Source organism: Acartia tonsa, chromosome 2 (genome assembly GCF_053477335.1).
Source record: "Acartia tonsa isolate MP-2025a chromosome 2, ASM5347733v1, whole genome shotgun sequence".
Lineage (NCBI taxonomy): Eukaryota > Metazoa > Arthropoda > Copepoda > Calanoida > Acartiidae > Acartia > Acartia tonsa.
In genome coordinates this window covers 55,686,539-55,711,889 of record NC_137261.1, presented here as the reverse complement: position 1 = coordinate 55,711,889, position 25,351 = coordinate 55,686,539, and the positions used below count along the sequence as shown (strand labels likewise).

Here is a 25,351-nt window from a genome sequence, read left to right as displayed (position 1 = left end):
AAAAGTCTAGATCCACAATCTCTTTAATTGGCCAAAAGGAAAACAGAGAAGTTTAAAACCGACCAAATTATTGATTATAAAGTGTAAACATTTTTGAGAGAAAGAGCAAAAAATTTCATCGCTCATGTGACCAAATATAAACAAAAGTCTTTAAAAGCAAGGAATTCTATCTTAGAATTGAAAGTAAATGTGCGTGACTAATCATCTAGGGTAATAAATCTATTGGAATAATAAACATCTAGAGAAATAAATCTATTACAATAATTATCTAGGGTAACAAATATATTACAATAACTATCTAGGGTAATAAACCTATCTGAATTATAATCATCTGAGGTAATAAACCTTTAGGAATTATAATTATCTAGGGTAATAAATATATTACAATAACTATCTAGGGTAATAAACCTATTGGAATTAAAAAAATATCTGGGGGAATAAATCTATTGGAATATAAATAATCTAGGGTAATAAATATATTAAATTAAACATCTAGGGTAATATATATATTAGAATAATAATCATCTAGGGTAATAAATATATTAAATTAAACATCTAGGGTAATAAATCTATTGGAATAATAATCATCATGAGTAATAAATATATCAAATTAAACAATAGGGTAAAAATTCTATTATAATAATCATCTAGGGTAATAAATCTATTGGAATAATAATTATCTAGGGTAATAAGTCTATTGATGTAAGAATCATTTGCCATCCAGATTAAAATTGGATCTAACTAGTCTTAAGTCTTAGGGGATAAGACAATCCCTATACTAAAGTAACAGGATGTTTGTCTGTGTGTCTGTGTGTTTGTACCAAAGGATCTCGCTAATCGCTGAACCAATCGGGTTCTCCTTAACAGGGTAGCTTCTCATAAGTCCCGGGAAGGTTTATAACTATTTTCTTGGGGGGTGGGACAACCCGGGGTCAACCCCCCCAAAAATTAAAAATATCCCCCCCCCAAAAAAAAAAAATTTCCACCCCCAAAATATTTTTTAAATTTTCTTTTAAAATCTAAAACAAGAAATTGGGTTATCAAATTCGACTCCCCCCTCCTCAAGTGCCCCTAGAGGCCTCTAGGGGCGTAGCCGCTAGTGAAAGATAAATCAATTACTATCCACAACTTAAAGTGGTTGTAAAATTTTGTAAAGAGCATCCAGTATACAACTTACTTAGTCAGTTGGTCTATCGATCATGCTAGAAAAGACATATATTTTTTTTTATTTTAAAGTTTCGTGATTTTCTATGTTTATTCTTTCCCTTTCTTTTCTTATTCTTAACCTTCATGCTTTTGCTCCATAACACACTTTATCTGTTTGTCCGTCCATCCATAATTTTTGTGCTGCTTATTGATGTTGTCTTTTTTTCGTCTTAATTTCTATCTTTTATCGATTTTCTTTCGACTTTCTTACTTTTAGATAAAATACATACATATATTTATTTAACATATTTTATATAAATCGATGTATTATTACTTGGAGGTAGCACCAGATTTTCATGTACTCTAGTAGGCTGATAATCACAGCTGGCTAAAATAACGATACCCCCCATTATACCCAGTCCCCTCCTTCTACTACTGGATGAACGAAATTACCAATAAATTAGGTTCATATTTTTGAAAGCTAAATTGAGGACAAATTTCCCCTCTGTCAATATATCCACGTATTCTTTATCCATTATTATATAAAATACTTATATGTAAATATAAAACTTTTTATATTAATTATGAATCTTTGGTATTGACATATTTCCTTAATGATAATATTAATAATAATTAACATACATTTACAATAATAAATTAAACATCAGAAATAAGATTTTATGAATAATTATTAAGATTGAATAAAAAAAAACAAGGATATCAACATTAAAAAGCGAAGATGGGCAATGAATATTAACATATATTAGGTAGCTTTTCCATCGGTTTGGAAGCCATACTGGTTATTTATCGCATCGTTTTATTGACAGCTTTATGCAGATATTAAAAAAGATAACAGAAAATATAAGAATAAAACCATTTTGTTAGCCCTAAGGAGCCAAAGTCCTAGGCTAATAAATCTGGTAAATTGTCTGTAATGCGATGCTCTATATATGATTTTCCAGTTTTCCTGAGAACTGGTTCTAATCCAGCGGATATTAACCGGTTTGGAAGCCATACTGGAAATATAAGTTAAAGACTTACCTTGACAACATTAAATCTATTTTTCTTTTTTGGTTTAGCTCCGGGTATATCTAAATATATTTTCTCTTTCTCAGTAACTTTGTCAGCAATTATTTTTGGAGGAGAGGTCGTCTTTGTCTCTTTGTGAGTTTCCTTCTTCTCGTTTTGGCACACATAATCAGTCTAAATCATTTATACAATTAATTAGGAAATCAAAACTTTTTAATGAAAATCAATTAACTTTAAAGGGATAAGACAATGGCCAATAAATTTATCTTGGGTCGAGATGGATCAATAGCTTTTAAAACAATAAATTTATGTACGTCCCCAATGATGATACACAAAACTACCCAATCTGTATATTACAACAAGTGGTTCAAATGTTTGGACACTCAAATTAATGAACCAACCAATCAAAATTGTTAAGCGAACGAATAAGAAAACGTTATTACATAACTTTGGGGACTGGTGTAATAAACAGCCCATTGTCCATTCTCTCTCTGCAATGATCTACTAAATGTATATTTAACTTATACATTTTTATGTTTGAAAATATTTGAAATCTGTCAATTCAAAATAAGATGGGGTAAATTTTTATTTTTTTAAAGCGAAGCTTTTCTATAATTAGGGTCGGTCCGTCCGAATTTTTGATAAATCAGTGGACAACGAACATACCCCATTTTTGGAGAGGCTGTACTACAGCCAAAGAGAGAGGGGACAATGGGCTGTTTATTACACTGGTCCCTAGAGGCTTCATTAATAGTTTTCTTATTCGTTGGCTTAAAAACTTTGGGGACTATAGTGAATTTTGATAGATTATTTTAATAAGTTGAGGGTTCAAACGTTTCAACCACTAATTTTTTTACGTTGCAACCAATAATTGTAATCTACAGGAGGGGTAATTTTGTGTATCATCATTGAGGATACATATCAATTTATCGGCCATTGTCTTATCCCTTTAGATCCCTGTGACACAGCATTCATAGACCATGACAACTAGGTGGGAATATACACAAAAATATAACATCTATTCTATAAGACAACTGAGAAATTTTAAATTTGTGAAGTCACTAAGATGGACCGGACAGAAAGACAGACTTCAAGGCATATATCTTATCGCTTGTAAAAAGTCAATGCTATTGTACTTACTTGATTATTATTTGAAGCTTCAATATCTTGATTCTCCTCCTCAGGTGGACTTATTTCAATTTTGATGGCTTCGGCCAGCTTCTTTAAACCTGGACTGGCCTGCTTGTTGCCAGCAACAGCCATGTACGGCCGCTGTACTTTCTGTGTCTGATCCGGCAGGGTAAGAAACATTTTAGTAGATTTATTCACTTGGAATCGTCTATTTTGAACAGGAGTCTTCATTTTTATAGATTCTGACAATTGTATGCTTCTTTCTATAGATTTACCAGTAGAAGAAGATAATGAATTGGATTTATGGGATATAAAGCTTGGGCTGGATTTAGGACTGCTCGAGTCTTCTGAGCTGCTGTTGTCAATTAAGCTGGATGTTGAACTGTGGCTGCCAGAGCTGTTGGAGCTGGCTCCAGAGGAGCTTCGTGCCTCCGAGTCCACCTTGTAGCTGATGGATTTCAGTGGAAGGCTGTTGTCATTGTCGTCCGAGATCATGTTTATATCACTACAAAACATGATTAGAAATTTTACATGCATAAACTTTTCTTGGTAAAATGAAAATATTTAAAAGGGGTTTATTTTCGTAGATTTATTGTTGGTTTCAATTAAAAGGGTTTTAGTCAAGCAAAAAAAAAACATCCCTACCCATCAAATTATTTTAAAATTAATTGTAGTAGTAAAAGGGATGGTACAGGAAGTTTTTTGCTCTAGGTTAGGTTAGAATCTGTTATTTAATCTATTTCAAAATATAGGGGGGTGGTGGTTCTGTGCTCGAATACAATATCGTACATTTTATATCCGCGGAAAGCTGTTTATAACGATGCGAGAAATAACTATTATTACATTCCTATTAGTATACAGTTTTAATAATTTCAAATTATATTCCTTGTCGAATGGCTATACTTTCTAACAACTTCACAAATAGTCACTCTACGTCCGCCACCCGGCGACGAGGCTCTACTGTTTGCCCTGCTGATGCCCGGACTCGCTAGCCTGCTACCGGCCTGACTGACCGACCGCTCGTTAATCACCCGACAATCACTTGGATAGTTTCCATTGGTAGATACATTAAGGTCACTGGCATGCTTGCGCATGGGAAAGTTTTCTTGACTGGTTATCGCCGAACCTGGCTGCAACAATTGTACACCGTTGCGTCGGAACTTCATTTTTCACTTTTATTTTATCACTTTAGTAAAACAATTTAGAACATTTTATTCTATCATTCAATAACAACAATAACTAATAATAACTAGTAAGAACAAACAAAAGTTATAATGTATAACATTAACAAAGATTGTATAACTGAGATTAAATTTAAGGGGTTTGAGGGATAAGAACTAGTTAGAAACCCAATTATTCTTGTTCATTGAATAACAATTTACGTGTAGATAGTTTTCAATAACTTTAGCAGGGTGTCCGAAAATATTTATCCACAATTATTGATTAATAAGACAAATAAAGGTATAAAATACTGATATAATTATGATACAATAATTTTTTTTTTTAAAGACTAATTCATTAACAGTTTTGTATTTTTGTACATGTAACATAGGATTTTTCTTGAGTTATACAATTTTTCTTTTAAGTTTATGTACTAAAATGTATAAAAGTGAAAAAGATATTTTTTTTAAACAATATTTATTAAACATTTAGAATTAATGCCTGTATTTCAGAAGATATTTAAAATTTATGTATGATTTCGGTCAAATAAGTCTCTGTAATCTATTTTTCAAGTAAATTTTTGGTACACCCTGCACAGTGAGGAATAATTGTTTAATAGTTAACGGGAAGGGAGAGGACATTGGAACGTAAATAACAATGCTGACCCGCACCAAAGTTTTTTAATTTAAAAACTTTGGGTACTTTTATTAAATCTCGATTGGGTTGTACATAATATCGTTTCCATCAATAAATTTTCGTTGCATAAAGGGGTAACTTTATTTATCATAATTTATCTTTCATTGTCTTATCCCTTAAGATCCGTGATAATAAATGATTTAACCACGCGCGCGTTCAGTGAATCTTCATGTAAAGATATCAATTACTTAGAATGATAACTGTATAATGAAGGGTTTAGATTGTCAATGTACATTATTACGTTTCTGTTTAGTATCGCAGTTACTCTATAATTAAAAGATGTCGTAGTTCATGTACCATGGCATTAATATATTGAGTTAATTGCTAAAAATATTAATATTTATAAATAAAATACAAACAAATACAATTGAAATCTTTATTAAGTGTACAGTTGAAAATACGTTAAGCAGTCTAGCTACAACTCTAGTATTTGTATTATATTATACACTTTTTAATTGTACTGAACATTTTCATTTCGTATTTTTTAAAGATTTTTTTAAAAATTTTCCTAATTGATTGATACATGAAATAAAAACTAGAAAATTTTACTTTTGTACTATCGACATTATATTAGATGTAGTAATTATGGATGTATATATATGGATAATATATAAGGCAATGGACGATAATGCAACACCAAAAATTATAATAAACAAAATAACTCCTTTTGTAGACCAAAAGTATTGTTGGAAATTTTTTTACACCGTAGGTTTGCAGAACCCAATTAAGATTTAATATAAATATTTAAAGCTTTTAAACCAAAAATGAAAGGAATATGTTTATAAAACTTTGGGTACTAGTAATATGCACAGTCCGATGCCCCCTCCCTCCCTGGGTATAAGCAAATAGTTGATAAATTGATTTAAATGTATATGGGATTGGTTTAAAACCATTTGCCTTAAGCTATTTTTAATAACTATGGCAAGCCTTAAACAATACGAATAAGGTATAACCAACAAGCGAAATAAATCTAAAATAATAACTGGGGGGCAAATGGAGATTTCGTCAATTTTACGATGTGTCGCCCCCAAACGACAGCTGAAAAATACGTATAGGTTCCGTGATTTTTTTAGAATTAATTTCGTTATTGGTATAAGTTGTTTGAACAATATTTAATTTTGATGTATCTAAATGGTTAACTCTTAAACTAAATATGAATTTTACATATTTATTCAGACATTACAAACTGTTTCAATTGCATGTTTGCTCTCTTCAGATGTCAAAGTAAAACTAAAGTTAAAAATAAAATTTAAAGGATTTTTATAAATATTTTGAAAGATTTTTTTCAACATGATAACTTTTTAATTTAATATTATAAGGCTATTTGTAGGGTGACTTCACTCAAAGCACCTTGTTGAGCACTGATTACAACCCCCCCCCCCCCCTCCCCCAGTGAGTAATGGTTTAATGCTAGGAAGGGAGGGGACATTAGACATTGTACCGTCCCCCAAAATAGCTACAAACCTTCCCAGGACCTATGAGAAGCTACACTGTAAAGGAAAACCATATCGGTTTAGTGGTTAGTGAGATCCTTCAGTACAGACAGACAGACAGACATCCTGTTACTTTTAATTAAGGATACACTTTTTATCTATTTTGCAATTTTTAAAATGTTATTGATACCAAAGTAAAAACTAAACTAATGTTTAAAAGACATTGACTTTATGTATTTTGAGGGGTGCATTTGTCAACTTTTGAGGGGTAGGAAAGGAAAGTAATAAAGTATATGATTTTCGGGCATTTTCCCTTAAATTGCCCAGTTGAGAACAAATATCCCCCATAGAGACAATGGGCTGTTTATTAGACTAGTTCCCAAAGTTGTATAATAATGTTTTCTTAATCGTTGGTTAACTTTGTAATCTTAGTGAATTTTGATTGGTTGATTTATTATGTTGAGTGTTGAAACTTTTTAACTACTAATTTTAATATACAGAAGGAGTAATTTTGTGTATAATTATTGGGGATTTACATCAATTTATCGACCATTGTCTTATCCCTTTAGATCCTTGGATATTTCAGAGTTCAGGTTAGGTTATATAGGGTACTTGGTAGCCCTGCGGGGTTAGGTTACTGCAGGGGTTAGTCATAGGGGGAAAAATCTACCACTCCCACTTATTATTTTTTTAAGGTGAAGGGGGATTCAGTGCTCGACAGTCTCTTTGATGGAAAGCACTAATATTTGCATACAATAAGATATTTCAGTGCATTGTGTAAAGGACATGGAAAGCCGTAATATATAATTACTAGCGCGGCTACTATATGACTAGGGTATGGCCGACCGTCCGTACGTCCGGGCAGACCAACATACGCCCATGTTATTATGTTTGTGTTGTTATCATATCAATATCCTATTACATAAAAATGTAAGATTTTTTTGTCTATCGCGTAAGATTTCGATAACTACTACCGAACCGATTGAGTTCTCCCCTTCAGGGAACATTCACTTAGATCCCTGGATGGATTTAGAATGTTTTACCTTTAGATTATTCTTAGTATGGTTTAAGGCTATTTTTTGTCCTTAGCTTTTTCTCAAAATACAAAGCCCCTAGATGCTAAGGGTGTAGCCCCTAGTATGCTATACAGTCGTCATAAAAAAAAAGGCAAAAAAGTTTCTTTAAAACAGCATGTCGAATATATTTCTGACGATATTAAACAGTATATTGTCATGAATGTAGAAAAAGTGTGGCTTTTTATTTTGTAAAATGATTTTAGCTTCACATTAATGCACTACAAATGGACATGATCATCCTAGTTATAAGTTGTATATTAAGTAGGGTAGACTTGGTAATCCCTGTTTTTAATGGGGGGGGGGGGGTGAGTTTTGAGTTTTTTTTATCGTGCAGTGTGTTCTATGAAGCTTTGGTTAACTCCCTCTGTAGTGACAGACACTCTGTAGTCTGAGATTGTACGCAAGTTTCGAAAGTACAAGGGCAAATATCCACTCTAATACTGCTTTAAAAAATTGGATAAAATTTTGTTTTAAAAATCTCTTTGTTTTGTACATTTTATAAAACATACCTTTTACAAAACTCGAGAAAAACCACTGTGTACAGAATATTTACTGTACAAAATTAGACCCTGAATTTGCCTGTAATCCACTCTGTCTGTTTGTATTTAAGTAAGTAATATTTTATGGATGGAATTTTAATACTAGAAAACTTATTTTCTCTGTTACAGATTTTTGCGCTTTCCACTAAACTGCCTAGTTCAGCACATAAATACCCCCCCCGCCCCCCATTATTCTTTAAAAATTGAAAATTAGTAATTAGTATCTAACCCCTGAGAAGAGCCAAAACACTGCGGTGCCTATACCGACAGGGCTAAACATACACAATAACCTAACCCAACAATAAACAAATAAATGAAACACTATAACCAATATTTTAAAGTAAGGGTCTAGGAGTTTTTGTGCACAGCTAAGCACTTTGAGGAAAATTACCCAGATTTCTTTACCGTTTACTGTAAAATGTCAATTTTTGTTTTGATGGAATTTTTTCAAAACTATTTTGAACCACTTTACCCTTTTGCATCATAAATGACTAATTCCATCAAAATAAAATTCTACATTGTCTTGTCAATCATTAAATTATGCCTGCTTATGTAAGTGTATGGCTAAAAATGATGACATCATCCATAAAGGCGAAGCTCTCTAACGGTAGGACAAACGAACGTTAACACTTGTAGAGTATTAGAACTTAATAGTATAAATGTATAAGTCTAAAATAAATTGTAAATAAGTTTGTTGCAAAACTGCTTTAATACAGGATACTGTATAAGGACATACTTACATTTTCAGGACTTGATTATAGAGAAGCTTTGCTTTTAACATTGTACTTGTTGTAATAAGAATTAGTATTCCAAAAATCAGATTATAGAATATATCATATCACATTTTTGTTAAGAAGGTTAAAAAGCAACATGTTTTAAATGGTAACGATTATAGAGTTGCTACGCTTCCTAAAACGTACCTGAATGAATAGGATAATTATATTAGATTTTTGTTAAAAAGGTTAAAAAGCAACGTATTTTAAATTGTAACGATTATAGTGTTGCTACGCTTCCTAAACAGTGCCTAACTGTTTTAGGAATCATCATGCAAAGTTTAAAATCGATAGAACAATTATAACATGTCTAAATTGACGAAAAGAGCTAACCGTTCGGGTCGTAAGAAAGGACCGACCCTAATTACAGAAAAGCTTCGCTTTAAAAAAACTTAATATATACAAAATGAGATATTTTGATTACAATATCTATAAGGGTGCATAAATTCATTATTTAGGTTTTTTATAAGTTTAGTAGGTCAAGTACAAGCCTAGGCAGTGTATTTTTTAACTAGTAAACTTAAGTTGTGTGTTACAAAATAATGAAGCTCTCTATAGTGCCTATAAAATGGGATCTTGGACAAAGTAGCTTCGGACAAAGTAGCTTCAGACAAAGTAGCTTCGGACAAAGTAGCTTCAGGACAAAGTAGCTTCAGGACAAAGTAGCTTCAGGATAAAGTAGCTTCCGGACAAAGTAGCTTCCTAAGGAAAGTAGCCTCCACTGTTAATAAAGATCATGGCCGCAGCGCTCGGCCCCCTGGCCTGCCTAGCCGCGGGCGCTCGGCCCCCTATCCTATAACCTTAGCCTAACCTAACCAAAAATTGTAAAAACATTATTAAAAATTGTAAAAACAGTATTAAAAATTGTAAAAATCTATCAACCACTTTTTGCAAAATCCTCGAAATTCTAAACCAACTATGTATTATCAGTTGATGATATTTTTCTTAAATAAATGTTCTGAGGCTAACATAGGTTAGGTTAGGTTATAGTCTAGGAATCCGAGCGCCCGCGGCTAGGCAGGCCAGGGGGCCGAGCGCTGCAGCCATATTGGAGACTATTTTTCTTAGGAAGCTACTTTTCTTAAGTAAATGTCCTGAAGCTACTTTGTCCTAAAGCTACTTTGTCCTGAAGCTACTTTGTCCCAAGCTACTTTGTCTGAAGCTACTTTGTCCAAGATCCATAAAATGACGTTATAAAATAAAAGCAATGTAGGCCATTACGGCGACATTTTTATAGACACTAAAAATCTTTCTTAAATCAGACCTTTTGTAGGGTTAGATCAATTGTAAATTAGACCCTTTTTTAGAAACGCCTCCAAATTAATATCTTTAACTTCTTTATTTACTTGTGGATGCGTCCTTAGCCTCTAGGGGCTTTACTCGTAACTACAGCATTATTTTATCAATAAAAAAGTAAATATTTTTGTTGGGGAATTTTTTTCTTAAAATAATTTCTTAGAGGGTGACATAAACCACCTATAAATAATTTAAATTTGCCCTGAACCAATACTACTCTATCCTTAAAATTATGTAACCATCAGCTAAGCTGTTCTCAAGATTTTAACTATCAAACATACTTACAAACAGACAAATACTTTTACAAATACATTTTAGGAATCCAAATGCTTTATAACCAACGTCAATTTATGTTTATTTCAAATTAAACTTTAATTTTTACTTACCATATATATCAAGGAATTTTATTTTAAACGAACAATATACATCTATATGATTAAAGTAGTGAAAATTCTAGGGATAAGAATATTGATGGTAAATTTCTTTTCACTTCACCCCAAATAATAGTAGAAAAAATTAACTTTTTTATAAATTAAAATCATTAATTTAAAAGTTCATACCAACCTTCAAGATTTAATGAATTCTCAAAAGCTTGAAGCGCAGGAAGTGTCAAGTGTGACGTCATAAAAATAGTCTATTATCCATGTCTTTTTTGGGGTTTCCTTTCCCACCTTTCCTCTCATCCCTCCTTTTAAGACATGTTTTTTTTATGATGTAACGCATGACACTTTATATTGCTTATAAAAGCTTTTTATTCAGCGAATGAGATAACGTCTTAATAAAACTTTGGAGACCATTCACATATCAGTGTACCTTTCCTCCGGGGAAAATCATGAATGCCACTAACCTTTTCTTCAAAGTTGATTCCTGTATTTAGTTCTGGCAAGGAGCTAGATCTGCGTCTGAAATAGAAAAAATATCTTAGGGAGTGAGGGGATATTGTTATAGTACCTTAAGTTTTATACACATTTCATATCATTAGTTGACTTGAAATCATTGCATACTTTTTTATTATTTTCAAAGTCCAGAATTAAAGGGATAAAAATTACGTCGTGGATTTCAAAGAAAGTAAAACAAATTTTTAATGATTTTTGTGCTTATAATTTTTAGAGAGTCTATATTTTGAGAGATACATAAGTTTTGGAAGAAAGCTTACTATATACCTTAGTATCATTACTAAAAGCTGCTAAAAGTCTAAATTCACCCTCAAATAGAGAACTCAAATGGTTCAGTGGTTAACAAACAAAATAAACCTTTAGTAATTATTAAAATAGGACAGGGAAAACAGATACAATAATACAAGTGGACAAAAATACCCCTTTTCAACCTTTTATTGTGCATATTTCTAGTAGTGTTGTACTGTCAATTGAAGTGCTATTGTCCAATTTATTTCATTAATTGCTCTAAATATGCAAATAATAATATAAGGTTATTTTCTAAATTGCCTAAAAAAATTACGTACATCATTTACATAAGAAGTTTTATGCGTATTTAATTCATCATTTTACTAAATTAATTTACGATTTACAATAATGACAAAGACTACCAATAAAATTGTAAATGCGAAATATCAAATAGGGATAAATATTTTGAGTCTTATCTATTGCAATGCCAAATACCTATCAGTATCAAGATTTCTTAGTCAAAATTATTTTAAAAAATTAAAAATCAAATTATCTCAAATGTAGTGGTAGCTTTCTAGACATACCTTGTCATATTAAAAATCTTCAAATCTGATTAATTAAAATGAATATTATGACTATTATGCTTAAATCAACAATTATTGCTATTCCATTTGGCACACAAAACAGGGATAAGAAGCTGACATTCCCCATGTTTGGAAAATCTGTTAAAAATTTAAATAACCTGTTAAAGAAATTGTTGTACATTTGAGGACCATCCACAACATCAAAATTAAAAGAGGTTGGAAATCTAATAAATAAATGAGAATTAATTAGATTTGTTTAATGAATATTGTATTAAGTTAAAAAAGAAAATTTATAAAAGATGTTTAAAAATTGTGCATTTGCTTTTTTAAATGAGAGTTAAATTCAATGGGTTTTTATTTCACATTAGGATTCTTTTTAAAAGATCAGGGAGAAAGGAAATATTGGACTTTCAAATATACTTGTCACCCCACTCCCCCTACATAAACAAATTTAGAAGTATCCCAAAATTTTTGAGATTATAGTGATTTTTATCCTTCCTATCCATATTTTTTAATCACCCATCCCCCCTAAAAAAAGCTTTGTAGATTTAGCTGGACCCAAAAGGTTCTATCATTTGGTTTGCTTAAAAACTTTTTTTATACAATCATCAACCAGTGTCTTATCCCTTAAGATCCCTGTGTAAAAATAGTTATTAATTCTAACCTGAGTGCGTGTTGTATAGGCATATTAGTCCTCACACACACCCCTTGTTTTCTCAGCGCTCTACAAAATAAACATTACAATCATTTTAATGTTATTTACTTATCCATATAGCCCTGAGTTTTGAGAAAGTTAGTTATGGGCAGGGGGAATTTTAGCAATGGCGTTTTCCAGGGAGGGATTGGATTGTAAATTGTACTATTTTTCACAATCTAGATTTCTCAGCGCTCTACAAAATAAACATAACAAATATTTCATCGTTATTTACTTATCCATAATGCCCTGAGTTATAAGAGGTTGAGCAAAGTATATACAGGGAGAATTTTCGCAATTGTGTTTTTAAGGGAGCGTGGAGATATTGGCTTGAAAATTGTGCTATTTTTCACAAAATTGTTTTCTTAAAACTCTACAAAATAAACATAATTTTATTGTTATTTACTTATTTATATATTCCTGAGTTATAAGAGGTTGAGCAAAGTATATACAGGTACAATTTTAGCAAGGGCTTTTTCGGGGAGGTATGAGATATTGGACTGTTATTTAAAGTTTTACAACATGTTCTCTGAACCGTTGGGTTAAAACTTGATTAATAAAAACAAACTATACATGTCAATAATTTTAAATTATAAGGTAATTTTGTTTTTAATCAATAATTTAGAGTGTAGAGCTAAAATATGTGTATTGTCTTATTTTTTAAAATCCCTCATAAAACCATATACTAATTGTACATGAGAGAAAGTTTTAGTGCTGTTAAAATAATTTGCGGTTCAAAAAAATAATTCAAATTCATTTCAGTGGCGTGCATAGCAATTAATAAAGTTAGTGTTGAACCTTGAGGGGTCGTTTAATAGGAAGGCAGTTTTTTTAAAATTCCGCTACAGGTGGGGGGGGGGGGGTGGATTGACACTCCCCTTCCGCACGGCATTGATTCTTCAGCTTACCTGTTTGGGGATTTGGGACTTTTATCTTGAATAAGTTTAGTTTGAGCAGTGGTGTCCCTTCCAGTTTCTTCTTCACTCTCAGAACTATCATACGAGTGTCGGATTTCAACACTTCTTTATAAAATAATAATCATTTAAAATTGTAATTAATATTTAAATATTTAATATTTCCAGTATGGCTTCGAAACCGATTAACGTCCGCTGGATTACAAAACGGTTCTCAGCCATACTAAAAAATCTTGTATAGCATCGTATTACAGATAATTTTCTACAAGTATTAAAAATATCATAAAATTTACACCAGTTTTGTTAGCCAGGGACTTCTGCCCCTGGGGTATAACAAAACTGATTTTAATCTTATATATTTTTGCATTTTAATATCTGCATATAAATAGCTGTCTATAATACGATCCGATAAATAACTATTATTGCATCATATTATAGACAATTACAGGATCAATTACTGTTTGATTGATTCGAGAGGCCAAAAGGTCAGGCCATTGAAACTGGAATTATATCTGTATTATTAACAAATTGTCTGTAATACGATACGATACATGTTTTTTTTTCAATATAGCTTAAACCCAATTCAAATCCAGCAGTAATTAATCAAATAAGAACAATACTGGTTTTACATTTGTTCAAAGTAAGGGTTTTCTTTGCTTGACAAGTCATTTTCTGAGAAACCCCAAAAAATGAAAATCTTACCTATGACCATTGTTAGGATGACCGCTAGACCTATCCAGTTTCAATAAACTTTTACTGCTTGATCCATGCGTCTCCGATACTTGAAAATGAAGAGAAAAAAAAATTTTATGAAAATTAACTTAATTAAAATTTGCATAAATCTCCGGAATAAAACAATGGACAATAAATTAATATACATCCCCAATGATGATACACAAAATTATATCTTCTGTAGATAAAAATTAGTGGTTGAAACGTTTGAACACTCAACTTAATAAACCAACCAGTCAAAATTCATTGAAGTCAAGTTGTTGAGCAACGAATAGGAAAGCGTTATTATAAAACTTTGGGGATTAGTATAATAAAAAGCTAAATGTCCACTCTATCTCTCTCTCTCTCTGATAAACCTCCATTAAATAGATTAAAATTGAAACAATGATACCATTACTAGATAAAGCAACGCTTAGATTTAGAGGGTACCCCTTTACTCCACCCACCTTTGGGACATCTCTTAAAATTTCAGAAATTATTAGAAAATTATTAATTGTCTAAAAATACAATAAATAAAATTACCAAAATTAAGTTGAGATCTGCTAGGAACCTCAACCACAATATCTCTGTCAGCAAACGATATTGATCTGTACAGCCCACCCCCCTTCTCTGAGGACCTAGAATACAGATTATAAAACATGGATATTGATCTGTACAGACCACCCCCTTTCTCTGAGGACCTGGAATACAGATAATAAAATATGGATATTGACCTGTACAGACCACCCTTTTTCTCTGAGGACCTATAATACATATAATAAAACATGGATATTGAACTGTACAGACCACTGCATTCTCTGAGGACCTATAATCCATATAATAAAATATGGATATTTACCTGTACAGACCACTGCATTCTCTGAGGACCTGGAATACATATAATAAAACATGGATATTGAACTGTACAGACCACCCCCTTCTCTGAGGACCTAGAATACAGATAATAAAACATGGATATTGAACTGTACAGACCACTTCATTCTCTGAGGACCTGGAATTCATATAATAAAACATGGATATTGAACTGTACAGACCACTTCATTCTCTGAAACCTGGAATACATATAATAAAACATGGATATTGAACTGTACAGACCACTGCATTCTCTGAGGACCTATAATTCATATAATAAAACATGGATATTGAACTGTACAGACCATCCCCTTCTCTGAGGACCTAGAATTCATACAACCCTTGTAACAGAGGAAAGTATGGGAAATTCTTCTGATCCAATGACTGAGGCTGTTGGCAACAACAATATGACGTCTGGCTGGCAAACTGCTAGCAGACCAGGTAGACCGAGGCTCCTCAACTCTAGTAGATCAACCAAAATTTGCACATGGAACGTACAAACAATGTACAAGGCAGGAAGAGTAGAAAACATTATTAGAGAAATGACGAAGTACAAGATTGATGTTCTAGGCATCACTGAATCACGATGGACTGGAAGTGGTGACTTCAAACATCTCTCAGGCATGAGAATACTATATTCTGGCCAACAAGATGAGGCACTAGGTCACCACCAGGGAGTAGCACTTATCCTAACAGCTGATGCCTCCAAGGCTCTGATAAGTTGGCTACCACATGGCCCAAGAATAATGGAAGCTTATTTTAAAACCTCTAACAAGAGGATAAATCTGCGGCTAATATTAGTCTATGCCCCAACTAAGGATAAAGATGATGATGTCAAGAACAACTTCTATGACCAACTTGACAAAGTTTACAGGGATGGTCAAAAAGAGAAGGACATTACCATGCTCATCGGTGATCTCAATGCCAAAGTTGGTGATAACAATGAAAACATGGAGGAAGTAATGGGTAGACATTGACTTGGTTCCATGAATGATAATGGAGACAGACTTGTAAGTTTTTGTACAGAGCATAAGTTGGTGATAGGTGGAACCCTTTTCCCTCACAAGAACATTCATACAGTCACGTGGAAATTACCAGATCAAGCTACTTTAAACCAGATTGATCATATATGCATCTCCAAGAAGTTCAGAAGATCCCTTCTTGATGTAAAAGTACAAAGAGGTGCAGATGTAAGCTCGGATCATTTTCTACTCTCTTCCACTGTTAAGCTAAAACTTAAAAGGCAACAATCAGCCCAAAACCCAAGGATTAAATACAACATAAGTGCTCTTCAAGATCAAGACAAGCTAAATACCTTTAAGCTTAACCTTCATAATCGTTTCGAGGCCTTAACACCCACTGAAGATAATACTGTTGAAGAATCTTGGGAAGAAATTAAAACTGTCTATAATGAAGTCAGTAAAGAATATCTAGGTTTCAAGAAAAATGAAAAGCAACCATGGATTTCTCAAAATACCATCAACCTTATGAATGAAAGGCAAGAGTTGAGAAAGAAAGTCCTTGATACAGAAAATGAGACTGACAAAGCTTCTTACAATAGACTTAGCAAGGCCATAAAAAAGAGCGCTCAAAGAGATAAAAGATCCTACACTGAAGAACTTGCAACAAAAGCTGAGAATGCTGCAAGACAAAATAGGATGAAAGAGGTCTATGATATCACCAGAAAACTGACTGGTAAATTCAACAAATCTAGTTCACACATCAGAGACAAACAAGGTAATCTGTTAAAAACTGATGAAGATAATCTGAACAGATGGGCTGAACATTTCAATGATATCCTAAATGTACCCTCTTCTGAAGAAGAAGTTGACATCCCACCTTCTGAAGATACACTTGATATTCTTACTGAGCCCCCTAGCCTGCAAGAAATCAAGGAAGCGTTAAAGACTCTCAAGAATAACAAAGCTGCTGGTTCTGACAATATTCCTGCTGAAGTATTAAAAGCTGACATAGAACTCTCAGCCAAGTCCTTTTTACCCCTCATACACAAAATCTGGAATAATGAGATTTGTCCCGAGGACTGGAAAAATGGTCACATCACCATTTTACCCAAAAAAGGAGATTTGACTCAGTGTGGAAATCATAGAGGAATCATGCTTTTATCAGTTCCAGGCAAAATTCTAAGCAGAATTATTCTAAGCAGGATCAAAACTAAAGTTGATGAAAAGCTTAGACCAAATCAAGCTGGTTTTAGATCAAATAGATCAACAATTGATCAAATTACAACACTTAGAATAATAATAGAACAATCTAAGGAATGGAACTCTCAGCTTTTTGTAAACTTTATAGATTACAAAAAAGCATTTGACTTGCTGGACAGAACATCACTTTGGAAGATCTTGAGACACTATGGCATCCCAATCAAGATCATCAACATTATCAAATCTATGTACGAAGATGGTGGTGGTAAAGTGATGTTCAAGGGGAAACTGTCTGATCTGTTTGTTATTAAAACTGGGGTCAGACAAGGATGTCTCCTTTCCCCTTTTCTCTTTCTCCTTGCTATAGACTGGATCATGAGACAGTGTGAAGCAAGAGATGGTATTCAGTGGACTGTTACTGATCATCTTAATGATCTGGACTATGCAGATGATATTGGTTTACTCTCTACAACCAGACATCAAATGCAGAGAAAGACGAATAGGATTGCAGAAACTTCTAAGAAAATTGGATTAAATATAAATGTTCCCAAAACTAAAATCCTTAGAATAAATGCCACATCTCAAGAACCCATAAAGATTGGCGACATTAATTTGGAAGATGTTAGCACATTTGAATACTTAGGCAGTAAAATTGATGAATATGGTGGAACAAATGCAGATGTTAAGGCTAGAATATGTAAAGCTAGATCAGCTTTTGCTTGCCTAAACAATATCTGGAACTCAAGAACCATCCCTGTTCGCACAAAGTTAAGACTTTTTAACTCCAATGTCATGTCTGTTCTGCTTTATGGAGCTGAAACATGGTTTCTAAATAAAACCCATGAGACTAAGCTCCAGACTTTCATCAACAAATGCCTGAGAAGGATTCATAAAATCTTCTGGCCTAACATCATATCAAATAAAGATTTGCTTTTGAGAAGTGACATGAAAGATATAAGATCAGTGATAAAGCAAAGAAAATGGAGATGGTTAGGACATACCCAAAAAAAAAGTCCCGAAGATATTACTAGGCAGGCCTTACACTTTAATCCCCACCAGGGGAAAAGGAAACCAGGGAGGCCAAGGAACACCTGGAGGAGAGAGTTGGAGAAAGAGATGCTTGATTTGAAGATGAAATGGAGTGATGCTGTAGACTTAGCTAAGGAAAAGAAGAATTGGAGAGACCTTGACGTAGCCTATGCCCATCATAGGGCTACCCAAGGCATAAGAATAAGAATTGATCTGTACAGACCACCCCCTTCTCTGAGGACCTAGAATTCAGATAATAAAACATGGATATTGAACTGTACAGACCACCCCCTTCTCTGAGGACCAGGAATACAGATAATAAAACATGGATATTGAACTGTACAGACCACCCCCTTCTCTGAGGACCTAGAATTCAGATAATAAAACATGGATATTGAACTGTACAGACCACCCCCCTTCATTGAGGACCTAGAATACAGATAATAAAACATGGATATTGATCTGTACAGACCACCCTCTTTCTTAGAGGACCTGCAAAGATCAAAAAAGAACAATAAAGATATTTATATTTAGCGAAAAGAATGAGTATAGAGCAATTGGTTATGATAAAATTAGTTATACATCAACTCCCTCCCCCCCCCCCCATCAACTCATCCTATCCTGTTTATAGAAATTTTCCTAGGTCCCTAGCCTTCTGACAAGGTAAACTAATCCAAAGGAAATTGGAGTGGATGACACCGAACTTGCTTTACCAGGATGTAAGGTATCCAAAACTATCCAATTTGGTTTTGATATCTCTCATGGTTTTTGAGATGGTTAAGGATGGGATCATATACCCCCCCAAAACCCCTCTATCAAGGTTAAATAAATCTTCCTGATCCCCCTCGCAACAAGATAAACTAATAGAGAAAAAAATGCTTACTTTGATCCAAAGGCATTTGGAGTGGATGGCACCGAAGTTGATTTGCCAGGATGTAAGGTATCAAGAGATCAAGGCATTTGGAGTGGAAAGTACCAAATTTGATTTGCCAGGATGTGAGGTATCCAAAATTATCTCTTATGGTATCTTGGTTAGCAGTGAGTCACATACCCCCCATCCCCAAAACCCCCCTTTCAGGGTTAAAGAAATCTTTCTGATCCCCCTCGCAACAAGATTAACTAATAGAGAAAAAAATTATTGCTTACTTTGATCCAAAGGCATTTGGAGTGGATGGCACCGAACTTGGTTTACCAGGATGTAAGGTATCCAAAACTATCCAATTTGGTTTTGATATCTCTCATGTTTTTTTTTAAATAGTTACGGATGGGATCATATACCCCCCCAAACCCCCCTATCAAGGTTAAATAAATCTTCCTGATCCACCTCGCAACAACATTAACTAATAGAGAGAAAAATGATTGCTTACTTTGATCCAAAGGCATTTGGAGTGGATGGCACTGAAGTTGATTTGCCAGGATGTAAGGTATCTAGAGATCCCTGACCAATTGTGGCCCCATTCAACAATATTCTGTTATGCTTTAGACTCTAAAAAATTTTAATTTGATTATTCTAGAAACCATTTCATATACAATCCATATTTTTGTAAAAGAAACAAACAGAGTGTCTGTCTATCCTTTATTGCATTAGATCTTGCGACTGGACCGACATGGAACTCATACCCCCCCCCCCCCATTTTCTAATTTTATATAACTTGTTCTTTTTAAAACTAAAATTAAATATTGAGGTTCGACTCCGAACACAGTAAAAGTGTCTGACTGATTATGACGTAACAAAAAAAATTAGCCACTGCGAATTTTACCATTGGTCAATAATGGCCTCTCATTGGCTAATTTTTTTTGTTACGTCATAATCAGTCAGACACTTTTACTGTGTTCTTCGACTCCCCTTCCCCATAATCCTCCCTCAAATGCCCCTAGAGGCCTCTAGGTGGTGTAGCCATTAGCAATTAATGTCACAAATTCATAAATCTATCACAAATTGTCAAAATATTTACTTTTATCTGGTAAAAAAATTAGATATTCACCCCATTTTTTATTATGCTACTTTCAGTTGAAGACGTGGTAAAATGGTTCTTCAGAGCTGGTTTTCTTGTCAGCTGCAGCTGTTGCTCTGAATTGCTCAGCTGTTTTGATACTTCCTGTAATAAATTTAGTATATCTAGATCCCTAATATGGCCATATCATTAGATTGTACTCTTTCTGATAGCTTTTTACTGTGCCTCTAAAAAGAGTCGTCATACTGGTCTACCATTGGTCAATAAAAATATATACTGGCCTGCAATTGGTTATTTAGTCTGTGTATTGTCCTATCATTGGCCTATTGTATGACGTCTTTTTTATATCATAAAGAGCTTCAGTTAGACAGATTAATGTTTCTGACAGGGAATCTAGGGTAATAAATCTATTGTTCCTGTTCTTGTATATCCTCTTCCTCCTCGCTGAAGTCCCATTCCATAGAACTTGTCTCATCTCTCTCCTTTCTAAAAGATTTGTTTATTTTAGTAGCTAACCTTCTCTATAAACTACTTTGTCCATCTGTCCGACAGTCTATCCGTCGGTCTGTCTGTTGAGATGAACAAGTCCCATTCCATATAACTTGTCTCATCCCTCTCCTTTCTAAATGTAAGTTTTTTTTCATTTTTTGATCTATCAAATTCATGATTTTAGTAGCAAACCTTCTCTATAATCTTCTTTGTCCATCTGTCCGACAGTCTATTAGCCAGTCTGTCCGTAGAACTTGTCTCATCTCTTTTTTTTTCATTTTTGATCCATCAAGTTTATTACTTTATTAGCAAACCTTCTCTATAATCTTCTTTGCCCATCTGTCCGACAGTCTATCCGTCGGTCTGTCCGTTGAGATGAACAAGTCCCATTCAATGGAAGTTGTCTCAGCTTTCTCCATTCTAAATCTAAGCTTCTTTATTACATGAAATTAACAAAACTACTCTATGATTCACTTTATCTGTACATCTGTTAGACCCTCCCTCCCCCCCCCCCCCCCCCACGATTTTAGTTAAGGGGGTGTCAAAAATTGTCAGAGGGCTGGCAAAATCATCTGCACGCCACTATTCAACGTAATAAACCAACCAACCAAAAAAATTAATTAAAGTCCCCAAAGTTGTTAAGCAAATTTATAAGAAAACATTATCATAAAACTTTGGGGACTATTGGTATAACAGCCCAATCCCCCCCCCCCCTGGAAAAGGATATTAACAAAAATAAAACACACTAGAAAAAACAGAACATTATTATTTATGGAAATTATCAGGTAGGAAGGGAATTAAATTAGGAAACATAACATATGTTGTCTTTTGAAGCATAAACGATATAAAACGGACTGAGAAAGTAGTATACTGTATTCTCTTGTAAAAAGAGGATCTTCAAAAATAATAAGAAGTCTAACAGAAATAGCAGCCAAAAAAAGCAAATTTCCCGCAAAGCATTACAGACAGACGGACAGGCAAAGTAAAGTATACAGTAGCTTCGCTTACAAGTAAACATATGTCACTCTCAGGGATCTAAAGGGATAAGACAATTTGCTGCACACAATTTTATAATACACAAATTTACCCATTCAGAAGATTATAATTGGTGGTTGAAAGTTTTGGTCACTAAACTTAATGAAACAACCAATTATAATTCAATAACAGTTTTCAAACTTTGGGGACTAGTGTAATAAACAGCCCATTGGCCCCTCCTTTTCTGTTTCACTCTGGTGAAGCTAGCTGGCTACCTTCTACGCCGGTCAGATAATTCTGAATTAAACTTGATTTTTCTTTGTTTTCTGTTTGAATGACTGTTGGCTTGGCGCGCCATGTCAACAAATGCGCGAGACTGATTAATTGAAACAGCAAAATTTGATACAATGTATATAAAACTCTAGATTCTCAAGCAAATCATTAACCCAATAGGAAAAAAGTGAAAGAACAATCAAACTATATTTTTGGTTTTGGAATGAACACATTTTTTAAAGAAAATGCGGTTTTTTTCATTTCATCCTTATATAAGTCAGCAGTAATTAATTTGACAGTTAGAAATTTCTTTTAATTTTAGACAGATTATTGTGTGTGACTGAGTATCTAGTGTAATACATCTATTAATGATAACCTTATCACAAAGTTTGGACAGATAATTAAAAGGAAAAAAATGTCATCAGCAAATATAGTTTTTAGTAGCGAAGCTACTCCATAATTCACTTTGTGTGTCTGTCCGTCAGTCCTTGATGCTCTACTGGAAATGATATTTTCTAAGCTGCTTAATAAGATAAACTGCTATGCTGATATCTCATATAAAGACCATCTTTTTCAAAGTGCATTCAGTTTACAATTTACTTAGATCTTCAGTCTGTTGGTCATTTCTTTTAAAGGTATCTCATCCTATTGTTGCATTTGCTCTATAGCTTCTTTGTCCGTTTGTCATTCTATATTTTTTGTGCTTTTTCACTAATAAATGTTTCGTCCTTGTTTTTTTTATAAGGTAATAATGTTTTTATCTCTTTGATATTTCTTAATTTCTTTATGATTTTTGCATGGGCGATGAATAAAAAAAATGTTTATGCACATAATTATAATAATATTTTTACTTTTTACTTTCTTTTTTTAAATAGAAAAGAAAAGGGATACCAACCTGAAGCTTCCAAATAAATCAACGGCTAGAGATTTAAATGGAGGGGGGGAGGGTATTTCTTAAGGATGGAAGAAACGCTCCCCCTCCCTTTATTTTGGATGTATACACTAATTTAAAATTATTTTCTTTTTAGCGAGCTACTCTATCACTAACTTTGTTTGTTCGTCAGTCCGTATCGTCACGGCGAAATGTTTGAGGTTTCGTGATTTCTATAATATTATTCATGATATATGACCACTCTGTTCATATGCTTTTAAAATCAATTTGTCCGAATTCATATCAATGATTTTTCTCTGCTTCGGTACTATGTCACGCTTGTTTATAATAAAAACTTAAAAATTATTATCCTATTAATTAACACTAGCGGCTTCGCCCCTAGCCTCTAGGGGCATTGACCCAAGAGGTGATCAAAAAATTTTTTTGGCGAAATTCGTAAAAGTACCATAAAATCTTCAGCAAAAAAAAGAAATAAAAATGGGTGTGTCCCAACCCCCATGAAAATACCCTAAAACCACCACAAGACCAGTAGGTATATTCCCTGAAGAGTAGAATCCAATCGGTTCAGTGGTTACCGAGATCTTAAGGGACGGACAGACAGACGGACTGACAGAAATCATTCTACTTTGTATTATAGATAGAAAGGTTTCTCATTTAGCTGTTGAACGAATACAGGTACCGTAGATCCTTAGGAAATATTTTTCCAGTAATGCTTTGAAACCGATTGCTATCTGCTGTACTAGAACCGGTTCTCAGTCATACTAAAAAATCATGAATAACAAAGTATTGTAGACAGTTTTCCACGAATATCAAAATTAAAGTCATAAAATTAATACCAGTTTTTCTCGGGTCTAACAAAACTGATTTAAATCTTAACATTTTCATTTTAATATCCACGGAAAGCTGTCTATAATACGATATGATAATAACTATAGCAAAAACTATTAACATAACGCAAACCCAGGTTTATCAATACACAGAAGAATTTCATATTTGAGTTGAAGAGAGGATTCAAAATTCAATCTTTACCAACAATAGTTTAAATTTCATTTCTTACATAAAACTTATTTTTCATTGCGAACTACATGAAAATTTGGACTCTATATTTGTTGAAGATGATTTTTTTAAACCGATGCTTTTCTATAATTAGAGTCGGACCTTCCGTCAGTGAAGGAAAGCTCTTATCGTTAATTTAGGCATGTTAAAATTGTCCTACCGATTTCAAACTTTGTATACTTATTCCTTTAATAGCAGTTATAAAACTCTTTCATCGATATCAGAAATTTCATAAGTTTATTTTAAACAGGCAGATTTTTTTACTTTTTATAAAAAATAATTTTGAATATCATAATTGTCCTATTCTTCCTATATTTGGAATACTGATTCCATGAGCAAGTAGGTAAAATATTCTAAGCAAATCATCTCTAAAATCAAGGCTTAAAATTGTAAGTATGTCATTAAACAATATCCTGTATTATTAGGAATTTTGCAACAAATTTCAAAACAAGAAAGGCCTTTTATTTACTTTTTTTCTTTGTCCATTATTAATTTTGTGCTCTGCAACTTAAGGATATTACCATCCTTGTCATTAACCATATAATTGAGGATGTACATCAATTTATCGGCCATTGTCTTATCCCTTTAGTCATGTAAGAACTTTTCAAAGTCTGCTTGATGATTTCTGAAATATAATGATTCTATAAAAAGCTTCATTGTAAAGTAGGACTTTAATATGAAAATTTTCTACACACAGACAGACAGACCTGTTACTTATATATAATGATGAATTCAACTTACTGAAGTTTCTTTAAAGAATTGAACAGAGTCTGTTTTCTCAGATCAGTCATTTTTACATTTTACACATAAAAATCTTAATTTTGTCAAAAATTAAAATTTTTTAAAGCATATATTTTCATGGTGCTTTCCCTCAAATTGTTTTTTTTAAACAACTTAGCCTCACCCTTTATGCCTATATTTTGGTGCAATTCTGGACCAAATCTTGCCTAATTGCTATGCATGATTATATGACTAAACAACCACCCCTTTTGATTGCACGACTCTTGTCTGGAAGTTAAAACTGTGCATTGTAATGAGTTCCACCTGTTTTAGCCAGGCATTCCCTCTAATCTTCTTAGTTGTTTTGTGCACCTGAAATAGCAGCAGTAGGAACTAATTTTGACGTCTTTGGTTATGAAGTAGGGTTTGACGTGGTGGTTCGAACCTATCACAACGAGCGGTTGCGCTACAGTCGCGGGTTAAGTTATTTAACATTAAATGTTTTGTTTATGTCTAACATCACATATTAATATTTATTTTCTTCATTTACATAACAGATTAAATCATGCACTAATTCTTTTTTAAAAGATTTCCTTTTTATAACAATGATTTATTTCAAT

General features: G+C 33.2%; 1 protein-coding gene across 5 annotated transcripts in view; it reads right to left on the bottom strand.

The window, feature by feature from the left end:
* The window catches only part of LOC145312190 (alpha-galactosidase MYORG), a 78,900-nt gene extending 54,068 nt beyond the window's left edge, over window positions 1–24,832 (bottom strand). For 2 of the 5 annotated variants that reach the window (XM_080151381.1, XM_080151382.1), the window contains exons 1-10: window positions 22,066–22,163; window positions 20,747–20,812; window positions 20,357–20,474; window positions 19,739–19,857; window positions 14,851–14,945; window positions 14,299–14,377; window positions 13,591–13,704; window positions 12,653–12,712; window positions 12,147–12,212; window positions 11,128–11,182 (exon numbers count right to left, since the gene is read on the bottom strand). In XM_080151381.1, the coding sequence (XP_080007507.1) occupies window positions 11,128–11,182; window positions 12,147–12,212; window positions 12,653–12,712; window positions 13,591–13,704; window positions 14,299–14,377; window positions 14,851–14,945; window positions 19,739–19,857; window positions 20,357–20,474; window positions 20,747–20,812; window positions 22,066–22,148 (855 nt within the window). In that variant the 5' untranslated portion in view covers window positions 22,149–22,163. Of the gene's footprint in view, window positions 1–2,187; window positions 2,350–3,315; window positions 3,808–11,127; window positions 11,183–12,146; window positions 12,213–12,652; window positions 12,713–13,590; window positions 13,705–14,298; window positions 14,378–14,850; window positions 14,946–19,738; window positions 19,858–20,356; window positions 20,475–20,746; window positions 20,813–22,065; window positions 22,164–24,752 lie in introns of those variants that run through there. The other 3 variants (XM_080151384.1, XM_080151383.1, XM_080151385.1) reach the window with 3 other exon arrangements.
* Between the last annotated feature and the right edge of the window lie 519 nt (window positions 24,833–25,351).